General features: G+C 42.7%; 1 protein-coding gene across 5 annotated transcripts in view; it reads right to left on the minus strand.

The window, feature by feature from the left end:
• The window catches only part of CCDC3 (coiled-coil domain containing 3), a 153,434-nt gene that overhangs the window by 99,596 nt on the left and 30,443 nt on the right, over window positions 1-23,395 (minus strand). For 2 of the 5 annotated variants that reach the window (XM_047867734.1, XM_047867733.1), the window contains one exon: window positions 13,875-14,049. In XM_047867734.1, coding sequence (XP_047723690.1) covers window positions 13,875-14,048 — 174 coding nt within the window. In that variant the 5' untranslated portion in view covers window position 14,049. Of the gene's footprint in view, window positions 1-13,874; window positions 14,050-16,123; window positions 16,322-17,130; window positions 17,720-19,348; window positions 19,820-23,395 lie in introns of those variants that run through there. The other 3 variants (XM_047867731.1, XM_047867732.1, XR_007154114.1) reach the window with 3 other exon arrangements.

A 23,395-nucleotide genomic window follows, 5' to 3' on the forward strand; every position in this document is an offset into this window, starting at 1 on the left:
AGTGGCCTTACAGAAATGTTACAGGTACTTTAAGCAGAAAAGGCCATAAACAAACATAAGAAAACTGTGGGAGAAAAAACTCCCATTGATAAATGCAAACAAGAGTAAAGAGAGGGGCACCTGGGTGTCTCAGTCAGTTCAATGTCTGACTCAGGCTAAAGTCATGATCTCATAGTTCATGAGTTTGAGCCCCGCATCAGGCTCTGTGCTGACAGCTCAGAGCCTGGAACCTGCTTCGAATTCTGTGTCTCCTTCTCTCTCCGTCCCTCCCCCGCGCTCGCTCGCTCTCTCTCTCTCTCTCTCTCTCTCTCTCTCTCTCAAAAATAAACATTAAAAAAATGTTTTTAAATTAAAAAAAGGGTAAAGATATTATATTCACTACTTATAAAGTTAGCATAAAGGTTAAAAAAACAGCAAAATCAGGTAGATCTACAACAATTATTTAAGGGATACACAAAATAAAAACATGTAATATAGGACACAAATTACCTAAAACATGGGGGGTTTTTAACATAGTGGTCTTAGAATGTGTTAGACCTTAAGGAACCAACAACCTAAAATAGACTGTGCTAGGGGCGCTTGGATGGCTCAGTTAAGCATCGAACTCTTTTTTTAAAATATCACTTATTGTCAGGTTAGCTAACATACAGCGTATACAGTGTGCTCTTGGCTTTGGGAGTAGATTCCCATGATTCATCGCTTACATACAACACCCAGGGCTCATCCCAACAATTGCCCTCCTCAATGCCCATCACCCATTTTCCCCTCTCCCCCACCTGCCTCATTAACCCTCAGTTTTTGTATTTAGAATCTCTTATGGTTTGCCTCCCTCTCTGTTTCTAACTATGTTTTCCCTTCCCTTCACCCATAGTCTTCTGTGAAGTTTCTCAAATTCCACATATGAGTGAATACATATAAAATCTTTCTTTCTCTGACTGACTTAGCCTCACACCCTCCAGTTACATCCACGTTATTGTAAATGGAAGATTCCATTCTTTCTTATTGCCAAGTACTATTCCATTGTATATATAAACCTTCTTGATCCATTTGTCAGCTGATGGACAGTTAGGCTCTTTCCATAATTTGGCTATTGCTGAAAGCAGTGCTATAAACACTGGGGTACATGTGCCCCTATGAATCAGCACTCCTGTATCCTTTAGATAAATTCCTAGTAATGCTATTGCTGGGTTGTAGGGTAGTTCTATTTTTAATTTTTTGAGGAACCTCCACACTGTTTTCCAGAGCAGCTGCACCAGTTTGCATTCCCACCAACAAGCATCTAACTCTGGACTTCAGTCCGGGTCATGGTCTCAGTCTGTGGGTTTGAGCCCTGAATCAGGCTTCACCTGGTCTGTCACTCTCTCTCCCCCTCCCCCACTCTCTCTTGCATAAGTGCTTTCTCCCTCTCTCAAAAAATTTAAAAATTTAAAAAAATAGACTGTTATATACATAGGATGTTATATATAAATCTCATGGTAACCACAAACCAAAAAACCTTCAAATAGATACACAAATAATAAAGAGAAAGCAATCCAAGCATAACAGTACAGTCATCAAAGCACAAAGGAAAAAAAGAAAAAGAGCAAGAGAAGAAAGCAACAGAGTAACTACAAAACACCATATAGAAAGACAAACTCAAACTGGGTTAAAGACCTAAACGTGAAACCTGAAACCAGGGGCGCCTGGGTGGCGCAGTCGGTTGGGCGTCCAACTTCGGCCAGGTCACGATCTCGCGGTCTGTGAGTTCCAGCGGTCCGTGAGTTCGAGCCCCGCATCGGGCTCTGGACTGATGGTTCAGAGCCTGGAGCCTGCTTCCAGTTCTTTGTCTCCCTCTCTCTCTGCCCCTCCCCCGTTCATGCTCTGTCTCTCTCTGTCCCAAAAATAAATGAAAAAAGTTGAAAAAAAAAATTAAAAAAAAAAGAAACCTGAAACCATAAAATTCCTAGAAGAAAATATAGGCAATCATTCCTCTGACATTGGCAAGAGAAACATCTTTCTAGATAGGTCTCCTCTGGCAAGAGAAACAAAAGCAAAATTAAACCACTGGGACTACATCAACACAAAAAACTTTTGCACAGCAAAGGAAACAACAAAATGGAAACCTACTGAATGAAGTAGATGTCTGCTAATGATATATCCAAATAAGGGTTAGTATCCAAAATATATAAAGAACTTCCACAACTCAACACAAAAAAAGCAAATAATCCAACTTAAAAATGGGCAAAGAGGGGCGCCTGGGTGGCGCAGTCGGTTAAGCGTCCGACTTCAGCCAGGTCACGATCTCGCAGTCTGTGAGTTCGAGCCCCGTGTCAGGCTCTGGGCTGATGGCTCGGAGCCTGGAACCTGTTTCCGATTCTGTGTCTCCCTCTCTCTCTGCCCCTCCCCCGTTCATGCTCTCTCTCTGTCCCAAAAATAAATAAAAACGTTGAAAAAAATTTTTTAAAAAAATGGGCAAAGACGGGGCACACCTAAGTGATTCAATTAAGCATCTGACTCTTGATCTCAGCTCAGGTCATGATCTCACAGAGATGGAGCCTGCATTGGGCTCTGCACTGACGGCATGGAGCCTGCTTAGAATCCTGTCACCCTCTCTAACTTTTTTTTTCTTTTTTTTCTTTCTTACTTTTTTTTTTTCCTTCCCCTCCCTCCACGGTCTTCTGTTAAGTTTCTCAGGATCCACCTAAGAGTGAAAACATATCGTATCTATCTTTCTCTGTATGACTTATTTCACTTAGCATAACACTCTCCAGAGAGGCAGAGAGCCAAACCATAAGAGACTCTTAAAAACTGAGAATAAACTGACGGTCGATGGGGGGTGGGAGGGAGGGGAGGGTGGGTGATGGGCCTTGAGGAGGGCACCTGTTGGGATGAGCGCTGGGTGTTGTATGGAAACCAATTTGACAATAAATTTCATATTCAAAAAAAAAAAAAAAGAATCCTGTCTCTCCCTCTCTCTGCACCCCCCTCAAGTAAATAAATCAACTTAAATTTTTTTAATTAAAATTTTTTTAAATGGGCAAAGAACCTGAATAGACTTTTTTCCAAAGAAGATATACAAATGGTCACTAGACACATGAAAAGATGTTCAATATCATTCAGCATTAGGGTAATGCAAAGTAAAACCACAAAAGGCATCACTTTACACCTGTCAGAATAGCTAAAATCAACAAGACAAGAAATAATATGTATTGGCAAGGATGTGGAAGAAAAGGACCCCTGGTGCACTGTTAGAAGGACTGCAAATTGATGCGGCCATTGTGGAACATAGTAAAGAGGTGAGGTTTCTCCAAAAAGTAAAAATAGAATTACCATATGATCCAGTACTTCCACTACTGAGTATTTACCCAAAGAAAACAAAAACACTAATTTGAAAAGATATATAGGTTTACTGCAGCATTATTTATAATAGTCAAGATACAGAAGCAATGCAAGTGTCCATCCATAGACAAATGAATAAAGAAGATGTGGGGTAGGGGCACCTGGGTGGCTCAGTTGGTTAAGTGTCCAACTTCGGCTCAGGTCATGATCTCCTGGTTTGTGGGTTTAAGCCCCACATCAGGCTCTGTGCTGACAGTATGGAGTCTCCTTGGCATTCTCTCTCTCCCTCTCTCTCTGACCCTCTCCTGCTCCAACTCTGTCTCTCTCAAAAATAAATAAAAACATTTAAAAAAAAAAAAGAAGATGATGTGGCGGTATATATATTCAAAGGAGTATTACTCAGTCATAAAAAGGATATCTTGCCATTTACAACAACGTCGATGGATCTAGAGAGTGTAATGCTAAATGAAATTAATCAGTCCAAGAAAAACAAATACCATACAATTTCACGCATATATGGAATTTAAGAAACAAAACCACCAAACAAAAACAGAGAAAAAAAAAGTCTCTTAAATACAGATACCAAACCAGTTGCTGTCAAAGAAAGTAGGGTGAGGGACTGCGTGTATTAAAGACAATTAAGGGTACACTTATCGTGATGAGTACTGAGGAATGTATAGAATTGCTGAATCATATTGTGCACCTAAAACAAATATCACACTATAGGTTGATTATACTTGAAAAAATAAAATTCTACAAAAAAAACCCCACTAATCAACAAAATGGAAGTGCATAGCTACTAAGAATTACTTTAAATGTAAGTCATCTAAATGCTCCTATAAAAAGACATAAGGTGACAGAATGGTTCAAAAAAGTAAGACTCATCTATATGCTGCCTATAAGAGATGCACTTCATAGCTAAAGACATCTACAGACTGAAAGTGGAGGAATGGAAAAAAGATATTCCATGCAAATGGAAATTTAAAAAAAAAAGTTAAGGTAGCAATACTTAGTAGACAAAACAGACTTTGAAACAAAGACTGTCACAAGAGGCAAAGAAGGGCATTACATAATGATAAAGAAATCAATCCAATAAAAGGACATAACAATTATAAATACCTATACACCTAACATAGGAGCACATAAATACATCAAGCAAATATTAATAGACATAAAAGAAATTGACAGTAATACACTGAGAGTCTTCAACACCCCATGCACAGTATTGATACATCAACCAGACAGAAAACCAATAGGGAAACAGTGGCTTTGAAGGGCATGTTTGACCAGATGGACTCAACAGACATATATAGAACATTTCATCCAACAAAAGAATATACAATCTCTTCAAGTGCACATGGAACATTCTCCAGTATAGATCACAAGTTAGGCCACAAAATAAGTCTCAATAAATTTAAGAGGACTAAATTCCTATCAAGCATCTTTTCTGACATCAAAAGTATGAAACTAGAAATTATAAGAAAAAATTGGAAAAAAACAAATACATGAAGGCATAACAATATGCTACTAACCCGCCCATGGGTCAGGAAAGAAATCAAAAAGGAAATCAAAAAACACCTAGAGACAGATGAAATTACAGACACAATGTTCCAAAATCCAGGAAACATAGCAAAAGCATTTCCAAGGGAGATGTTTATATCAATACAGGCCTATGTCAAAAGAAAAGAAAATAAAAATCTCGAACAATCTAACTTTATACCTAAAGCAACTAGAAAAAGAAGAACAAAGCCCTAAGTTGGTAGATGGAAGGAAATAAAGATCAGAGGAGTAATAAATGATATGGAGACTAAAATTACAATAGAAAAGATCAATCAAACTAAGAACTGGTTCTTTGAAAACATAAACAAAACTAATAAATCTTTAACCAAATCAAGGAAAAAAGAAGACTTACATTCAGAAATGAAACAAAAGTTGCAACAATACAAACATACAAAGGGTAAGAAAACTACCAATGATAATATACCAACAAATTGGAAAACCTAAAACAAACAGAGAAGTTCCTAAAAACATACAAACTTCCAAGACTGAATCAGGAAGAAACAGAAAATCCGAACAGACTCAGTTATGAAACTAACTCAGTAATAAAAAAATTCCCAAACAAAAGTCCGGGGCCAGACACTTTCACAGGTGAATTTTACCAAACATTTAAAGTTAGGGGCACCTGGGTGGCTCATTCAGTTACATGTCCGACTTCGGCTCAAGTCATGATTTCACGGTTGGTGAGTTAGAACCCTGCATCGGGCTTTGTGTTGACAGCTCGGAGCCCGGAGCCTGGAGCCTGCTTCAGAATCTATCTCCCTCTCTCTCTGTTCCACCCCCACTCATTCTATCTCTCAAAATAATAAATAAAACATTTAGAATAATCTTAAAAAAAAAGAGTTAATACCTATCCTTCTCAAACTATTCAAAAAAACTGAAGCAAGTTTTCCAAATGCATTCTACAAGACCAGCATTGCTCTGATATCAAACCAAAGACACTACAAACAACAACAACAACAACAACAAAAAATAAATTAAAAAACAATAGGCCAATATCCCTGATGAACATAGATGCAAAAATCCTCAACAAATTATTAGTAAACTCAATTCAAAGATTAATTAGAAGGACCATTCACCACAATCAAGTGGGATTTATTCCAGGGATGATCCAATACCCACAAAACTGAACATGATACACCACTTTAACAAAAAGAATAAAAACAAGATTATCTCAATAGATGCAGAGAAAGCATTTGACAAAATTCAACATCCATTTATGATAAAGAATTTCAACAGAGTAAAGGAACATACCTCAACATAATAAAGGCCATGTATGAAAAACCACAGCTAACATCATATTCAACAACGTAAAACTGAAAGCTTTTCCCCTATAATCAGGAACAACACAAGGATACCCACTCTTGTCACTTTTATTCAACATAGTACTGGAAGTCCTAGCCAGAGAAATTAGACAAGAAACAAAAGGCATCCAAATTGGTAAGGAAGAAGTACAACTTTCCCTATTTGCAAATGATAGGACATTAAATATAGGAAACCCTAATATGCAAAATTAATATACAGGCATCTGTTGTATTTCTACACACTAATAATGAACAATAAGAAAAATTAAGAAAACAACCCCACTTATAGTCACACCAAGAACAGTAAAATGTCTAGGAATAAATTTAACCAAGAAGTTGAAACGTCTATACTGTGAAAATTATAAGGCACTGACGAAATAAGTTGAACACAAATTAATGGAAAGACATACCATGCTCATGGATTGGAAAAGTAAGTATTGTTAAAATGTCCATAGTATCCAAAGAAATTTACACATTTAATCTAATTCATATCAAAACACCAACAGCACTTTTTCACAGAAACAGAACAATCCCAAAATTTGTATGGAACCACAAAAGACCATGAATAGCCAAAGCCATCTTGATAAAGAATGACAAAGGTATCATCTTTCCACATCTCATACTAATCTATAGTAATCAAAACAGTATGGTACAAGCACAATAATAGACACACAGATCAAAAGAACAGAATAGACAGCCCAGAAATAAACACACACATATGTGGTTAATTAATCTACAAAAGAGAAGGCAAGAATACACTACAGAGAAAAGATGGTTTCTTCAATAAGTAGTGTTGGAAAAACTGAACAGTAACATGAAACAGGACTACTTTCTTATACCATATACAAAAATAAACTCTAAATGGATTAAAAACTCTAAATGTAAGCCCTGAAACTATATAAGTCCTAAAAGAAAACATAAGCAGTAAACTCCTAGACATCAATCTGAACAGTATATTTTTCCATCAGTCTCCTCAGACAAAAGCAACAAAAGCAGAAATTTAAAAAATGAGACTACATAAAACTAAAGCCTTTTGCACAGTGAACCAAATCAAAAGGCAACCTACTGGATGAGAGAAAATATTTTCAAATGATCTATCCAATAGGGGGTTAATATCCAAAACATAAAGAACTCCCATAACAACAAAAAACAATCCAATTTAAAAATGGGCAAAGTACCTGACTAGACACTTTTCCAGAGACATACAGATGGCCAACACATATGGAAAGATGTTCAACATCACTCTCATCAGGGAAACGCAAACCAAAAGCACCATGAGGTTGCACCTCAAGCTTGTTAAGACAATTATTATCCAAAAACTAGAAGATACCATGTGTTGGCAAGGTGTGGAGAAGAAGTAGGTCCCTCATACGCTGTTGATATGAATGTAAACTGGTGCAGCCACTAAGGAAAACAATGTAGAACTTCCAGAAAATTAAAAATAGAACTACCATGAGGTCCAGTAATCCCACCTCTGGGTATAAACCCAAATTGGATGAACTCAGTACCTCAAAGAGCTATCTGCACTCACAAAATTCAGTGCAACAGTTTTCACAAGAGCCAAGATACAGAAACAACCTACATGTCCATTGACAGATAAAGGGATAAAGAAACTGGTGTATATATACAACAAAGGATTATTTAGACCTGCCATTTGCAACAATGGACGAAGGATGGACCTTAAGAGCATTATGCGGGGCACCTGGGTGGCGCAGTCGGTTAAGCGTCCGACTTCAGCCAGGTCACGATCTCGCGGTCCGGGAGTTCGAGCCCCGCGTCGGGCTCTGGGCTGATGGCTCAGAGCCTGGAGCCTGTTTCCAATTCTGTGTCTCCCTCTCTCTCTGCCCCTCCCCCGTTCATACTCTGTCTCTCTCTGTCCCAAAAATAAATAAACGTTGAAAAAAAAATTAAAAAAAAAAAAGAGCATTATGCTAAGCAAAATAAGTTAGAGTAGGACAAATACCATGATCTCATTTACATGTGGAATCTAAAACAAACAAACAAAAAGCATACAACGAGATACCACCACACACCGATTAGAATGTCTATATTTTCTGACCATACGAAGTACTGAGAAGAACAGTTGGAGCTCTCATATATTGCTAATGCAAATAAACATCACAGCCACTCTCAAAAACAATTTTGTAGTTTCTTACCAAGTTAAACATACACCTACCTTCTAGCCCAGTGAACCTATCCTAGGTATTTACCCAAAACATACTGAAATTTACGTTCATACAAAAACTTGTACATGGATCTTTATGGATGCTCCGATAGCCTAAAATCTTAAACTTAAAGTCTCTTCTCAACTGAGGACTAGATCACTAAAACCGTGGTACCTCCCTACAATGGAATACTCAGCAATTAAAAAAAATAAATACAAAACAAACAAATTTCAAGTGCATTATGCTAAGTAAAAGCAACCAAACTAAAAAAAAAAAAAAAAAAAAAAAAGCAACGTACTGTATGATTCCACTCATACAGCATTCTGGAAAATGCACAACTAGTGTTGGAGGACAATTCAGTGGTTCCCACAAGTTCAGGTTAGGGAAGGGTCTGACCAAAAAAGGGCAGAAGTGAGGCTCTTTGCAGTGATGGCACTTTTTGGCACTGTGGCTGTAGTTGTCATTATACAACCATGGGCACTTATCAAAATTTGTAACAGCATATAAAGAGAGCAAATTTTACTGTGTATGGATTTTAGATAGTTTAGAAAATCAAAAAGAGACAGAGATCTCTCTGGACATTAGATACCTCTGGATGAAAAACAGTTTTCATTTAACAAATGTTTAAGACCCATAAAAAATGGACCAAATATACAACAGTAAATAAAATAGATCTCCCTACCCTTGGATAGTTTAGTCTACTTGAGCAGGCAATGTCTCCAGAGTGGGAAAACAAAGACCAAGTGGTGTGAACAGAATGGCCACCATCTTTAAATACAACAAGACACCTCCCCTCAACTACTCTGCCCTGTCATCTGCAGCCTTATATGTATTAAGCCATCCACAGGCCAACTTCATCAAAGAGTTGTCCACCCTCACTCATCCCCCATAACCCTACTCCCTCTTTTAGGGAAGTTTAGGTTCTCATTTAGATCACCAAAGAGAGGTTGCTCTTCAGTCATCAATTTACTTGACTTCTCAACAGATTTTGGCTCTGTCAATCACTCATAGTTATGCAAATACCCTGTATCCTAGACTCTCCTAGTTTTCCCTTTCCCTCTCTGACTGCTCCTTCTCAACCAGGTTTAGCATCCCACAAGGCTTAGTCCTACCCTAGGGCCCATGCTCTGCTCTTCCTATGTACTCTCCCTTGAGAGTTTCGTTCATATTCAGTCTCAACGGACACCCAATTATTGTTAAGTCCCAAAGGTCTATCCTCCACTCAGAGCTCTTCTCAAAGCTCCAAACCACCTATTCCTGATCTCACTTAGCTCAAAATGACTCAGATGGTTCAAATACACTGCAACTCAGTATGTCCAACATCTGCCATATGAATTCCTCCACCAAACCTTTCCTGCCTACATTTCTCAGTGTTGGTCCTGGCATGCGGTTTACCTGCCAGAAACACAGGAGTTATCTTTGACCCTCGCCCACCTCCTTTCCCACCAAACCATCAGCAATACCTACTAATTTCATCTCCCAAATCACTCTCCAATTTGCCTCCTTTATTCCATCCCTACTGCCTCTACCCTAGTCCAGCAACTACCTGGTAGCTTTATAACCACTACCTGTTCTCACCACATCATTTGGATTTCCTCCAATCCAGTTGGTTTTTTCCAAATGTAAATTTGATCCCATCACCCCTCCTTTCAGAACACAAAAGGCTTCCCATTCACAGAACAAAACCCAAATCTTCACTAGGTCTAGCACTGCCTCAAGCTCTTGCCTCATCCTTCTTACTCCCTTTGCTCCAGACACTAGAGCTTTCTTTCATGCCCTCAAATGCACGATGTACTATGCTACCACAGGGCCTCTCTCCACAGACTGTCCTCCTTTGGATTACACTCATCTCTCCCTGATCCCAACATTAACTAGGAGGTCACTTCATCCATCACATTTTAGCTCCAGTATCAATTCAGGAGAGAAGACTTTCTTAACCCTTAAGTCGAGGTCAGATTCTCTCTTTTTATTTATTTTTTGGATCATTTGCTTCCGTTAAAAATTATGAAGTCACTAATGGGGTCTTTTGATTGTGTCAATCACCAACAATAGGACTATAAGCTTTAGGAGATCAGGGACTTTGTATTTTGCTCAACGTTGAAAGTCTAGCACCTAACACAGCAGCTGCTTTATACTAGGTACACAGTATTTGCTAAAAATTGAACTCAGCAATCCTACAAAATGAGGTATGTATAATATCATACATGTCTGCATTCTGTAATAGCAATGTCCTATTAACCACCTATTAACCCAACCACCTATTAACAGAGAGCTTGATTAAATATATTGTGACACTAAAGAAACTGATCCCATTCACAACTGCACCAAGAACCATAAAATACCTAGGAATAAACCTAACCAAAGATGTAAAAGATCTGTATGCTGAAAACTATAGAAAGCTTATGAAGGAAATTGAAGATACAAAGAAATGGAAAAACATTCCATGCTCATGGATTGGAAGAATAAATATTGTTAAAATGTCAATACTACCCAAAGCAATCTACACATTCAACGCAATCCCAATCTAAATTGCACCAGCATTCTTCTCGAAGCTAGAACAAGCAATCCTAAAAGTTGTATGGAACCACAAAAGACCCCAAATAGCCAAAGTAATATTGAAGAAGACGACCAAGGTGGGAGGCATCACAATTCCAGATTTTAGCCTCTACTACAAAAACACACACATAGATCAATGGAATAGAGAACCCAGACTTGGACCCACAAAAATATGGCCAACTAATCTTTGACAAAGCAGGAAAGAATATCCAATGGGAAAAAGACAAGTCTCTTTAACAAATGGTGCTGGGAGAACTGGATGGCAACATGAATAATGAAACTAGACCACTTTCTTACACCATACACAAAGATAAACTCAAAATGGATGAAGGACCTGAATGTGAGACAGGAAACCATCAAAACCCTAGAGGAAAAATCAGGAAAAAAACCTCTTTGACCTCAGCCAGCGTAATTTCTTACTTGACACATCTCAAAGGCAAGGGAATTAAAAGCAAAAATAAACTATTGGGACCTCATGAAGAGAAAAAGCTTCTGCACTGCAAAGTAAACAATCAACAAAACTAAAAGGCAAACTACAGAATGGGAAAAGATATTTCCAAATGACATATCAGACAAAGGGCTAGTATCCAAAATCTATCAAGAACTCACCAAACTCCACACCCAAAAAACAAATAATCCAGGGAAGAAATGGGCATAAGACATGAATAGACACTTCTCTAAAGAAGACATCCAGATGGCCAACACACGCACGAAAAGATGTTCAACGTCACTCCTCATTAGGGAAATACAAATCAAAACCACACTGAGATACCACCTCATGCCAGAGTGGCTAAAATGAACAAATCAGGAGACTATATAGATGCTGGAGAGGATGTGGAGAAATGGGAACCCTCTTGCACTGTTGGTGGGAATGAAAACTGGTGCAGCCACTCTGGAAAACAGTGTGGAGTTTCCTCAAAAACTTAAAAATAGAACTACCCTATGATCCAGCAATAGCACTGCTAGGAATTTACCCAAGGGATACAGGAGTGCTGATGCATAGGGGCACATGTACTCCAAAGTTTATAGCACCACTTTCAACAATAGCCAAATTATGCAAAAAGCCTAAATGTCCATCAACTGACAAATGGATAAAGAAGATGTGGTTTATATACACAATGGAATACTACTTGGCAATGAGAAGGAATGAAATCTGGCCATTTGCAGCAACATGGATGGAACTGGAGGGTATCATGCTAAGTGAAATAAGTCAGGCAGAGAAAGACAGATACCATATGTTCTCACTCATATGTGGATCTTGAGAAACTTAACAGAAGACCATGGGGGAGGGGAAGGGGAAAAAAAAAGTTACAGAGAGGGAGGGAGGCAAACCATAAGAGACTCTTAAATACAGAGAACAAACTAGGGTTTGATGGGGGTGGGGGAGAGGGGGAAATGGGTGATGGGCATTGAGGAGGGCACCTGTTGGGTTGAGCACTGGGTGTTGTATGGAAACAAATTTGACAATAAATTATATTTAATAAATATATATATATATATATATATATATATATACACACACACACACACGGTGACATGCATACAATGGAATACACTATGCAGCTCTTTAAGGCAACTTGATCTGCATTGATATGGAAAGATCCTCAAGATCTATTTGTGAATAAAGTCAAAGTATAGCAAAGTGTATATAGTGGGCTGCCATTTGCGTAAAAGAACACAGTCAATATACAAGTGTGAATTCTTTCTTGGATGAAAATACTCATTAAACATTTATAAGAAACTGGTAACAGTAGCTACTTGGAGGGTAGGTGGGAAATGGGTGGGTGGGTGTCAGAGATGAGAGAGAAACTACTGACTACCATTTTATACTTCTAGATTTGGGGACCCTCATGAGCCACTCAACATGTGCAAATTAGGTTATTAACTCAAAAAATATGAGTCCTTGTCCCGTGGGATACCCAAAACCCCACATCAGAACACTCCCAGAAGTCAGTCTATCACACTGCCTTAAAAACATCTCGGATGTTTTTAAGATACTGGGACTGGCCACCTCCTCTACTGAGCCAGCCCCACAATCATCCCAGCTCAAATATGCCAACGCTATTTGGGAAAGGGACAGTCTTCAAAATCTCCCCCCAACTCTGGCATCTGTCCCAGATGGACAGATCCCTTTTATATTTTCATACCCCAAATTACTGTTTTTAAGTTTATTTTTAGACAGAGCACATGTGCACACACACGTGCTCACATGGCGGGTGGGAAGGGGGGGAGACAAAAGGAGAGAGAGAATCCCAAGCAGGCTGTGCACCATCTTGGCACAGCCCAAAGCAGGGCTCAGTCTCGCAAAGCGTGAGATCATGACCTGAGCCAAAATCAAGAGTTGGACACTTAACCAACTGAGCCACCCAGGTGCCCCTTTACCCAAAACTATCTTAACCTTTACATTCCACAACCAGTTTGGCCACCCTGTATCTCTACGTCTTAACAAATAGAGTTAACCATCAAAGAAGTGTTAGCTATAAGCAATCATTTCCTTGAGGACTTTTTCTTCTCCTTTAAAAGACTGCCTAGAGCCTTATGCTATTAATAACATTAATGATATAATAGTCATAACAGCTCTCATGTATTGAGTACATACTCCGTCAGGCACTATGCTAAGGGCTTTACATATTTTCATTTTTTTTACATAGCTAAATCATATTGCATCAACCCTATGATGTAGATTGTTTCCATTTTACAGGAGAGGAAACTGAGGCACTGTGCCCACCTTCACTCCATCTTGTTCTCTCACTTTATGAGGATCCCGATACCAAGTAGTAAAGCCTCAGGAAGCTACAGTTTATGAACAGTGTTCTGTTTTGTTTTTTTTTTTAACTGCCAGAGGAGTGGGAGGGATAATACTCTTTGGTCTGGGCTTCTGGAAGAGTATTCTTGACTCATTTGGTCACAAAATTCAGACAAGATGCAGCTTTTCTATTACTTTGCTGTGACGTAGGGCACAGCCATTTCTTACCCTATTGTCTTCCTGGATCTCCCAGTCGCTGGAAAAAGTTGCCAGGTGCTGCCCTTGAGAACAATTCGAAAACTGGAAAAGGCTGGAAAACATCCTTCTGTTCTCTTGAGTGTCTGGAAAGATGGCATCTTGGAAATTGACTCCGTGAGGCAAGAGGTTATAATTTTCATCCATCCTAATGGGGGGGGGGAAAAAGCAGAACTGCAGACTGGACAGCCATAGGGTACACCAGCTTTAATCAACAGTTGTCAAGACCGTGACAATCTTGCCTTTACACCACCATGTCTCTCATGGCTCTCATTAGAGGACTTACTATTTCTAATGGTTTCTCTGCCTCACATTGCACGAATCTATCCTTAAGGTTTTCCAACAGATGAGTTTGGGTGAAGGGTTGGGGAGAGGGGATGCAGATGTGTTGGTCTATTTGTATATCGCCCAAGTGGCCTTTCTCACAGGGTGTCTCTTGCTTCTTGATGAAAGGAAAGCCAGTTATAAGGACCAGTTATAAGCCAGTTGTAAGGTTCGAATCCTGCCATTGCTACTTGTCTTCTGACAGGAGACACAAATTTCCTAAATTCTCTAAGCTTCACTGTGCCGGTCTGTAAAAAGAGGAGAATAGCACCTTCTTGGTGGTAGTGTAAGAACTGCATTGTGGGGCGCCTGGGTGGCGCAGTCGGTTAAGCGTCCGACTTCAGCCAGGTCATGATCTCACCGTCCGTGAGTTCGAGCCCCACGTCAGGCTCTGGGCTGCTGGCTCGGAGCCTGGAGCCTGTTTCCGATTCTGTGTCTCCCTCTCTCTCTGCCCCTCCCCCGTTCATGCTCTGTCTCTCTCTGTCCCAAAAATAAATAAAAACGTTGAAAAAAAAAAAAAAAAGAACTGCATTGTAAAGTGAAGAGGCGCCTAGGGGGCTCAGTCGGCTGAGCATCGGACTTCGGCTCAGGTCATGATCTCCAGGTTTGTGGGTTCGAGCCCCGCGTCGGGCTTCGTGCTGACGGCTCAGAGCCTGGAGCCTGCTTCAGATTCTGTGTCTCCCTCTCTCTCTCTGCCCCTCCCCTGCTCAAGCTCTGTCTCTCTCTCTCTCAAAAATAAACATTTAAAAAAAAAGTTTTAAAAAAGAGAGAAAGAAAAAGTATCTGGCATGGATTGAGTGCAGTTCAGATGTTAACATTTTTTTTTTTCAACGTTTATTTATTTTTGGGACAGAGAGAGACAGAGCATGAACGGGGGAGGGGCAGAGAGAGAGGGAGACACAGAATCGGAAACAGGCTCCAGGCTCTGAGCCATCAGCCCAGAGCCCGACGCGGGGCTCGAACTCACGGACCGCGAGATCGTGACCTGGCTGAAGTCGGACGCCCAACCGACTGCGCCACCCAGGCGCCCCCGGATGTTAACATTTTTACAAAGGACAAATTGCCTGTTGCAAAGATAAAGCACGCAGAGACAGGGCAGGTAGAAGTTAACCTCCAGCACAAAAAGGTGGTGCAGGGCGGACCAGGGAGCGGCCACTGCCGCTTTCCCCAGTGACAGTGCCCAGAATCTGTTGTTGCCTCACTGGGTCCGGAGTAATAGCGGAGGAATGATTTGTATGCAGTTGTTAGGACACTTCGGGGCAACACAGCTCTGTGAAATGGAAATCTGTCAGACTACCAGTTGACTCTGTATTTCTGCCCTAAGTTTTTGTAAATATGTCAAAGAGAAAGAAGTAAGAGCTGGCTGACCACCACAGAGCCCCTGGACAAAACTTTCATGATAAAATCAGAAAATAAATCATGTCTGCTCAAGTTCTCCAGCTCTTACTTCTTTGGAAAATAAAGTTTCAGTGATTAATAGCTTTATAGCTGGGTTCTCGGTGTCCTTCCTAAAGAAAAATATGAAAAATCTAAGTTTCTTTGTATCAAGAAGATTATGGTCTCACTCCTTGCTGCCTTTATTTAGAAACTATATTTCAACAGCAATTAAAAGAAGAAAAACAACTTAATCTAGCTAAACCACGGCAGCAAACACAAAGCACGCCATGTATTCTAAACTTAGAGATCTGGCTTCGATACAGAAAACATGTGTTGCCACGAGCTTATGAACGCCCCTCGGTGGATCTTAAGGTTTTCTTTCCCAGGGTGGTGGGAAATCTCAAGAGCTACAAGTGATCTGCAGACTGAGGTCATAGTCGTTCCAAATGTTCTTAGTGCTACTTTATGGACTGAGAAGACTGGAACCATCACTAGTGTTAACTGTGGATCAATTCACTCACTCGCTTGACATGTAGGTTAGATTCCAGGTCCGTGTTCCTCTCAGCTGCTCTGTGTCACTCTCATTCAATTGGAGACAGCCAATGCATTTAGGGTTGCACCTGCCAGTCTCTATTTCAAACTTGAAGCCCATTGACTGAATTCTTACACACGTGAATTCCATCGTGACTGCAGGCCAATCTTCACCGAACTTCACAAGATTCCAGGAGTCTCCAGTCAGAGAGGGACTTCCAGCCCGATTCATTTATTCTCTTCCAAGCACTGGGAGACAGTCTTCCCCCCACCCCCCCAGCAGGCCCCCACACAAACCTCTGCTATTCTGAAAAGCCCAGCACTGAGGTCTGAGGGTGGTGGACAAGGGAGGGAAACAAAGGGACAGCTGGGCTGCATTCCGCATGATTCCTATCTTGGCATTTAAGCAAGGAGGTGGGGGGCGGGATGGCAGAGAGACTATTTGTTCTGCCTCTAACCTGTACCAGGTGTTCTGCATGATTACTGTGTGTTAGTCTCCACCAACCTTGTTTCTCACATTATGAAAGGGAGAGTATGGAGGTTCTTCAGAAGGCAACTTGCTCAAAAATCACACGAAGAGCAGAGCCAGAACTCCAACAGTCTGATTTCAAAGTTTGTTTCTTTTTTTACCCCTCAGCATCTCAACCTACTCCCAGTGAATCCAATTAAAATAATAAAAATTAAAAAAAAAAAAAAAGGAGTCAAATGGATTTTGGAAACCACCCTGAGCTTTTGCTGGAAACACTCCTCTGTGCATTCAGCAGTGAAACCACCCCTGTTTTTTCGACAGCTTTAGCCAAAGGCCCCCAGGCCCCCATGTCTAGACGTGGGACAGAGCAGGAGAGAATAAAGAGCAAGGAAAGGAGCCCAAGGGATATTCTAACAGGGCCTGGACAGCTTTCCCTGGAGGTGCTGACCCGGCTCCAGATAACGGTGCCCTCGGGAGGCCAGGCCAACGGGCGGAGGAGGTGGTGTGGGCGGGAGGGGCCGCGCTCACCTGAGGAAGAAGAAATAGGAGTAGTCCTGGACCACGGTGTGCGAGTGACACGAGAAGTAGCCCAGGCCGGTGAGGTTGAGCCTGGAGCCCGCGGGCACCTCCAGCATGCTGCCCCACGCCTGGTCGCACAGCATCTCGATCTCGGCGGAGTAGAAGAGCCCCGCGTCGCTGGGCTCGTACTGCCACGGCAGGTAGTTGTACAGGCCGTGCACCTCCTGGTGCAGCGCCAGCACCTTGGCGTACACGATGATCTCGGCCAGCTCGGCGCGGCAGCCCTCGCTCAGGGGTCTCCACTCCGAGGGCAGCTGGCAGCCGCGGGCGGCCCCGAGCCGGCCGGCCACGCAGAGCGCGGCGAGCAGCAGCGGGCGCAGCATGCCGGCGGCGGGAGCGGACGGCGGGCGCGGCCCGGGTCGGCGCTGCGCCCCGGGCGCACTAGCCAGGGCGCATGGCGGGGACGCCCGGGACCAGCAGGGCAGAGCGGGGGCGCGCGGCCGCCGGGCACGGGAGGCGTCGGGGAGCCGGGAGCGCCCGCCCCGCCGGCCCGCGAAGGGCAGCCCTGCGCGCTGGGCTCGGCGCGCCGCTACTGTCCGCCGCCGGGCTCGCGGCGCCCGGCCCGCGTCCGCGTCGCTTTAAAGGGTCTCGGGGCGGGCCGGCCGCCCGCCTCTTGCCCTGCCCCCCGCGACGGGGCGTGGGCTACGGCGGGAGAGGGCGGAGAGGCGGCCGGGGCGGAGGTGGGCGGCCGGCCAGGGGCGCTCGGGAGCTGCGGCGCGCAGGGCCGGTCCCCCCGAGGCCCCGCGCGCCGTTGGGGGAGTGCGGGGCCTGCGGGAGACGGTCACTGACTGCTGGGAGCCGCGGCCCGGCCCTCCTCCCGCGCCCCACCGATGAGCTGTGTCGGAGCTCTCCAGGCGGAAAGCCTGTTCCAAACCAACAATCGCTGTTCCTTTGCGTGAGTACCGTGTAGACGTGTTGACATTTTCTGGGTCGTTCTTTTAGAGTCAACACGCGTCGAGATCAAATCTGACTTTTGCTTCGCAGCGGCGAATTGGGAAACCCAGCGCGGGCCAATAAACTTTTGCCGATCTGTCTCGCTCGCTCGCTCTCATGTTGCTTATGACTTAATGGTAATCTCAGGAAAGCCTTCATAAAAGATTCGAAAAGCCATGCTGTCCTGATTTTCCTAAAGCTGCACGATTTACATAATTCCTATTTACAGCTTCTGAACACCCTACACCTGAGAAATAAATGCAGTAAATTCCACCCAGCTTCTCACAGGTCCGTGCGTCAGTGCATGAGTCTGAGGGAGATCCAGGCTCAACAGTCTCTTTCTAAACTCACCAGCGCCTTTTATCTCTGAACTACCATTAAGTGTTCCCAATGCGGTACGAAGAAAAAAGAGGATGATCACTTATAAATACTTCTATATTTTTATATGTGTGTTACATCATACATATAATCATGCATGTAATGTGCATCCCATGGTACTTATATCATAGGTATTATATGTATGATATATTTGTAATAAATTTATAAGCAGAACTGCCTTAAAACAGAAGCCTCTTTTCCTTAAGCATCTTATTTCTACAAGTCTGAGCCTTGGCACACAGCTAAATTCTTCTATGCGTTGAAGGGAAAACTCAGGGAATTCTGGAAGGAAAGGTGAGAAGAGAGGACAAAGCTGCAGGAGACAAGGTTTCAAGCCTGGGCCTCACCTGCCCCTGGCTCCCTGTGGCCCCTAAATCTTCAGCCGGGGGAATTTAATTCATGATCGCTTGCCACCCAGCAAGGGCAGTCTTTGAAGGCAACTCTTCCGTGCAGGTCCCTCCCCTGCAGGACAGGGACTCAGGAGGAAGAGGCCAGGAGAGAGGCCGTCTCGGGCAGGAGGGGGACATCCAAGGGAGGGCTTTGGGCATCCCCGGAAGTGGGATCACCAGGACTCCAGGCAGCCCTGCGCTGTTAAGAGAATGGGAAACCGCAGCTAACATTCTGTCACACTAGCCCAGAATCTGCTCAGCGACTCAATCAACCAAATTCTTATTCTTACAAAACCCTCTGTGATGCGCCTAAAAACAGACAGATGTGTCTGCGCCTATCAGACAGTCGGTTAGGCATCCAGCTTCGGCTCAGATCATGATCTCACTGCTTGTGGGTTCCAGCCCTGCACTGGGCTCTGGGCCGACAGCTCAGAGCCTGGAACTTGCTTCAGATTCTCTTTCTCTCGGCCCCTGCCCCACTTGTGCATGCTTTCTCTCTCTCTCTCTCTCTCTCTCAAAAATAAATAAACATAAAAAAAATCTTTAAAAAAATAAAAGAGTGGGGCTCGAGATAACAGTAGCCCTCATGGTACATGACCCCCACCCCCAAACCCCCTGGTAGATACCAGACTTTCACACAATGGGTAAATGGTGTTCAAGGATAACATCAGACACCGTATATCAGCACTGCTGGCTTGTCTCTCGCTGAATATGTAAATTAGGAAATTTAATAATGTCGTGGTCTCCGACTGCTAGGGCTACCATAGCAAAATCCACCGACAGGTGGCTCAAAGCACAGACAGTTCTTTTGTTACTGTTCTAGAAGCCAAAAGCCCAAGGTCAAGACGTCATCAGGGTCAGTTTCTGGTGTAGTCTCTCTTCCAGGCTTGTAGATGGCTGCCTCCCCTCTGTGTCTTCACACGGCCTTTCCACCTTTCCTTTTGTGCATGTAGGGAGAGAGAGAGAGAGAGAGAGAGAGAGAGAGAGAGAGAGATATCTGATGTCTCTTCCTCCTCATATAACGACGTCCATCCTATCCGAATAGCCCCACTCTTGTGACCTCATTGATCTTAATTACTTCTCTAAAGTCTTTACCTCCAAATACAGTCTCCTTGTGGGTTAGTGTTTCAACGTGTGAATTTGGGAGGAGAAGGAAGGAGAGACAATTTAGTCCGTAACAGCTAGTTAGTAGGTATTCTGCAGGTCTGCTAGAGAAAGAGAGAGAGGGGATATACAATGGCTTATATTCCTGGCAAGCCAACTTAGAGCAAGTGTTGCCAAATTACAATATTAATAATTGCTAACATGTACTTATTGCTTACTGTGGACCAAGCACAGTTGTAAGGAGTTTGACTGTGTTATCTGAATTAATTCTCCAAACAACACTCCTAAGTAGATACTACTACCATCCTCTTTTTGCAGATAAAGAAACTTTGGCACAGAGAGGTTAACTGACTTACCCAAGATCACAGAGCTAGACAGTGACTGAGCCAGGATTCAAACCCCAGCATCAGACTCCAGAATATATGCGTTTAACTACATTATGAGAATATGGACAAAATAGGCAGTGTTTTAAAGGTAAAAGTGGGCCGTTCATCTAGAAGTAAATATATGCAGAGTAATAACCTTAGCATAATCACCAGTGATGGCTAAATCAGTATGTAATTGGACTAACATGAAATTTGAATTAACCGGTGACCCTGCTCTGTGTTTGTCGTATGCTGCAATTTATACAGACAAGATGGTAAGAAAGTTTTTCAAATGCATCTTCAGGCGTCTCCAAGGCCTGGAAAAGATCTGTCCACTTCAACAGGCCTTAAAACCCTGACTTTTCTTTCCATTTAGACAAGCAAAAAAAAAAAAAAAAAAAAAAAAAAAAAAAAAAGTCAGTATGTATGGCTGATTTCTCTCTTCTTGTATAAACCGGACAGAATCAAATCTCTTCCAACTACCCAGAATGGATTTTCCAGAAACAAGCACCTTTGAGAGATTGTCTTTCTCCTGGACTCCTCACCAGGAACATCAGTCATGCTTCTCTTCTTTGTCACGTCTGGCAGAGTGCCTCACTGATGGGGGGTTCATTACCTGGGGCCATGGGCATGTCCTCCGGCAAGCACTTCTCTTTGGGGACTAAGTTCTGCACAAGCAGAGCTCAAGGTAGCCCGGAGGGGAACCAACAATTCTACCAATGAAAGATCGGGCTTAAAAGTGAACGAAGCATTTCCACTTACACCATTAGGTCCCCGGGTTCTTGGACCCCTGGACTCAGGCTGAATCACACCACCGGCTTTCCTGGGTGTCCAGCTTGCAGATGGCAGATCATGGGGACTGTTCAGCCTCCACAATCATGTGAACCAATTCATCTCCTTTTATGTATATGCATATAGATAGATACACACATCTATATTCTAAGTATATGTAACTATAGATATCCTTATACATATTTTTTTAATGTTTTTTTTTTTGAGAGAGAGAGAAAGAGACAGAGTATGAGCAGGGGAGAGGCAGAGAGAGGGAGACCCAGAATCTGAAGCAGACTCCAGGCTCTGAGCTGTCAGCACAGAGCCTGACATGGAGCTCGAACTCATGGACCACAAGATCATGACCTGAGCCGAAGTCAGATGCTTAACTGACTGAGCCACCCAGGTGCCCCTATCCATATCCATATCCACACATATATATATGGCTCAGATTATATATTATATATAAGGCTTATATATATATATATAAGGCTGAGATTATATATTACATATAAGCCATATATAGATATATGTGTGTGTGTGTGTGTGTATATATATATATATATATATATATATATATATATTCATATATAAAAAGCCTATGGCTTCTGTTTCTCTGGTTGAACCCTGACTAGTAATATACTATCCAACCAACTCACCACAACCATCCAGAAGTTAGTGTCTTTCCATACTACCTGCCATCTCTGAGTCTGGACACAGTGTACAACTAAACATGCTGCTTGAAGCTCTACCCACTGGGAGTAGTTTCCTTCACCAGCGTCCTTCATGTTCGGGCCTGAGCAGCACTGAGTGATACCCATTTGAAATACAAAACAATCTGTAAACCAGGCTTAAGTTATTTCTTCCTGAGTCAACTGGTCATCGGAAACATGGCCAAGAGGCCACAGATGAAGGAAAAGGAAGGGGCAATGCACCTTCAGAGTCAAAGGAATCTAAGGGGTGCCTGGGTGGCTCAGTGAGTTAAGCATCTGACTCTTGATTTTTGGCTCAGGTCATGATCTCATGGTCAGTGGGTTCGAGCCCCACATCAGGCTCCACAATGACAACATGGGGCCTACTTGGGATGTTCTCTCTCCCTATCTCTCTGCCCCTCTCCTATGTTCTCTCTCTCTTTCTCTCTCTCTCTCTCTTTCAATATAAATAAATAAGGGACACTGACAGCATGGGGCCTGCTTGGGATTCTCTCTCTCCCTCTCTCTCTCTGCGCCTCCCCTACATGCTCTCTCTCTCTCTCTTTCAGAATAAATAAATAAGGGACACCTGGGTGGGTCAGTTGGTTAAGCGTCCAACTTCGGCTCAAGTCATGATCTTGTGGTCCATGAGTTCAAGCCCCACATCGAACTCTGTACTGATAGCTCAGAGCCTGGAGCCTGCTTTGAATTCTGTGCTTCCTTCTCTCTCTGCCCTTCCCCTACTCATGCACGCTCTCTCTCTCTCTCTCTCTCTCTCTCTCTCTCTCAAAAATAAATAAACATTAGGGGCGCCTGGGTGGCGCAGTCAGTTAAGCGTCCGACTTCAGCCAGGTCACGATCTCACAGTCTGTGAGTTCGAGCCCCGCGTCGGGCTCTGGGCTGATGGCTCAGAGCCTGGAGCCTGTTTCCGATTCTGTGTCTCCCTCTCTCTCTGCCCCTCCCCCGTTCATGCTCTGTCTCTCTCTGTCCCAAAAATAAACGTTGAAAAAAAAATTTAAAAAAAATTTAAAAAAAAAACACATTAAAATTTGTTTAAATAAATAAATAAATTTTTAAAAAAAGGAATCTAAGCCACTTGTTATTCAACTTACTTGTATTTCGGACCTTCCTTGTTCAATCTTTCACAAACCATTCCCATTTGACCATAGATTGCTACACACACACACACACACACACACACACACACAATTTATGGCTGGTGGGTCAGACAATACCTAGTTCATGATGGGAAACTCAGATCACATGGTCACCCAATACACCATGGTGAGGCATTCTCTACCAGGGCCTGATAGCAAGATAGAAGCTATTTTTCAAAAGGAAAATACTCATATTCAGCACAAGGCATAGATTTGCTCCAAAATCCTACAGCTTGGTGCTGTGACTAGCCTGTTGGTCTTCACCCAGAGGCTCCTTACAACATGCCCGTTTGCCACAGACATTTTAACTATCATTGAACCTGATGGGTAAAAAGGCCCAAGTGATACGGTGGCTTAGGCTACAGCCTGAACTCATGGCAGGGCATCCCTTTGCTCGTCTCTACTTAAAACTGGTAGCCTTACAG

The sequence above is a fragment of the Prionailurus viverrinus genome, chromosome B4 (assembly GCF_022837055.1).
Source record: "Prionailurus viverrinus isolate Anna chromosome B4, UM_Priviv_1.0, whole genome shotgun sequence".
Classification (NCBI taxonomy): domain Eukaryota; kingdom Metazoa; phylum Chordata; class Mammalia; order Carnivora; family Felidae; genus Prionailurus; species Prionailurus viverrinus.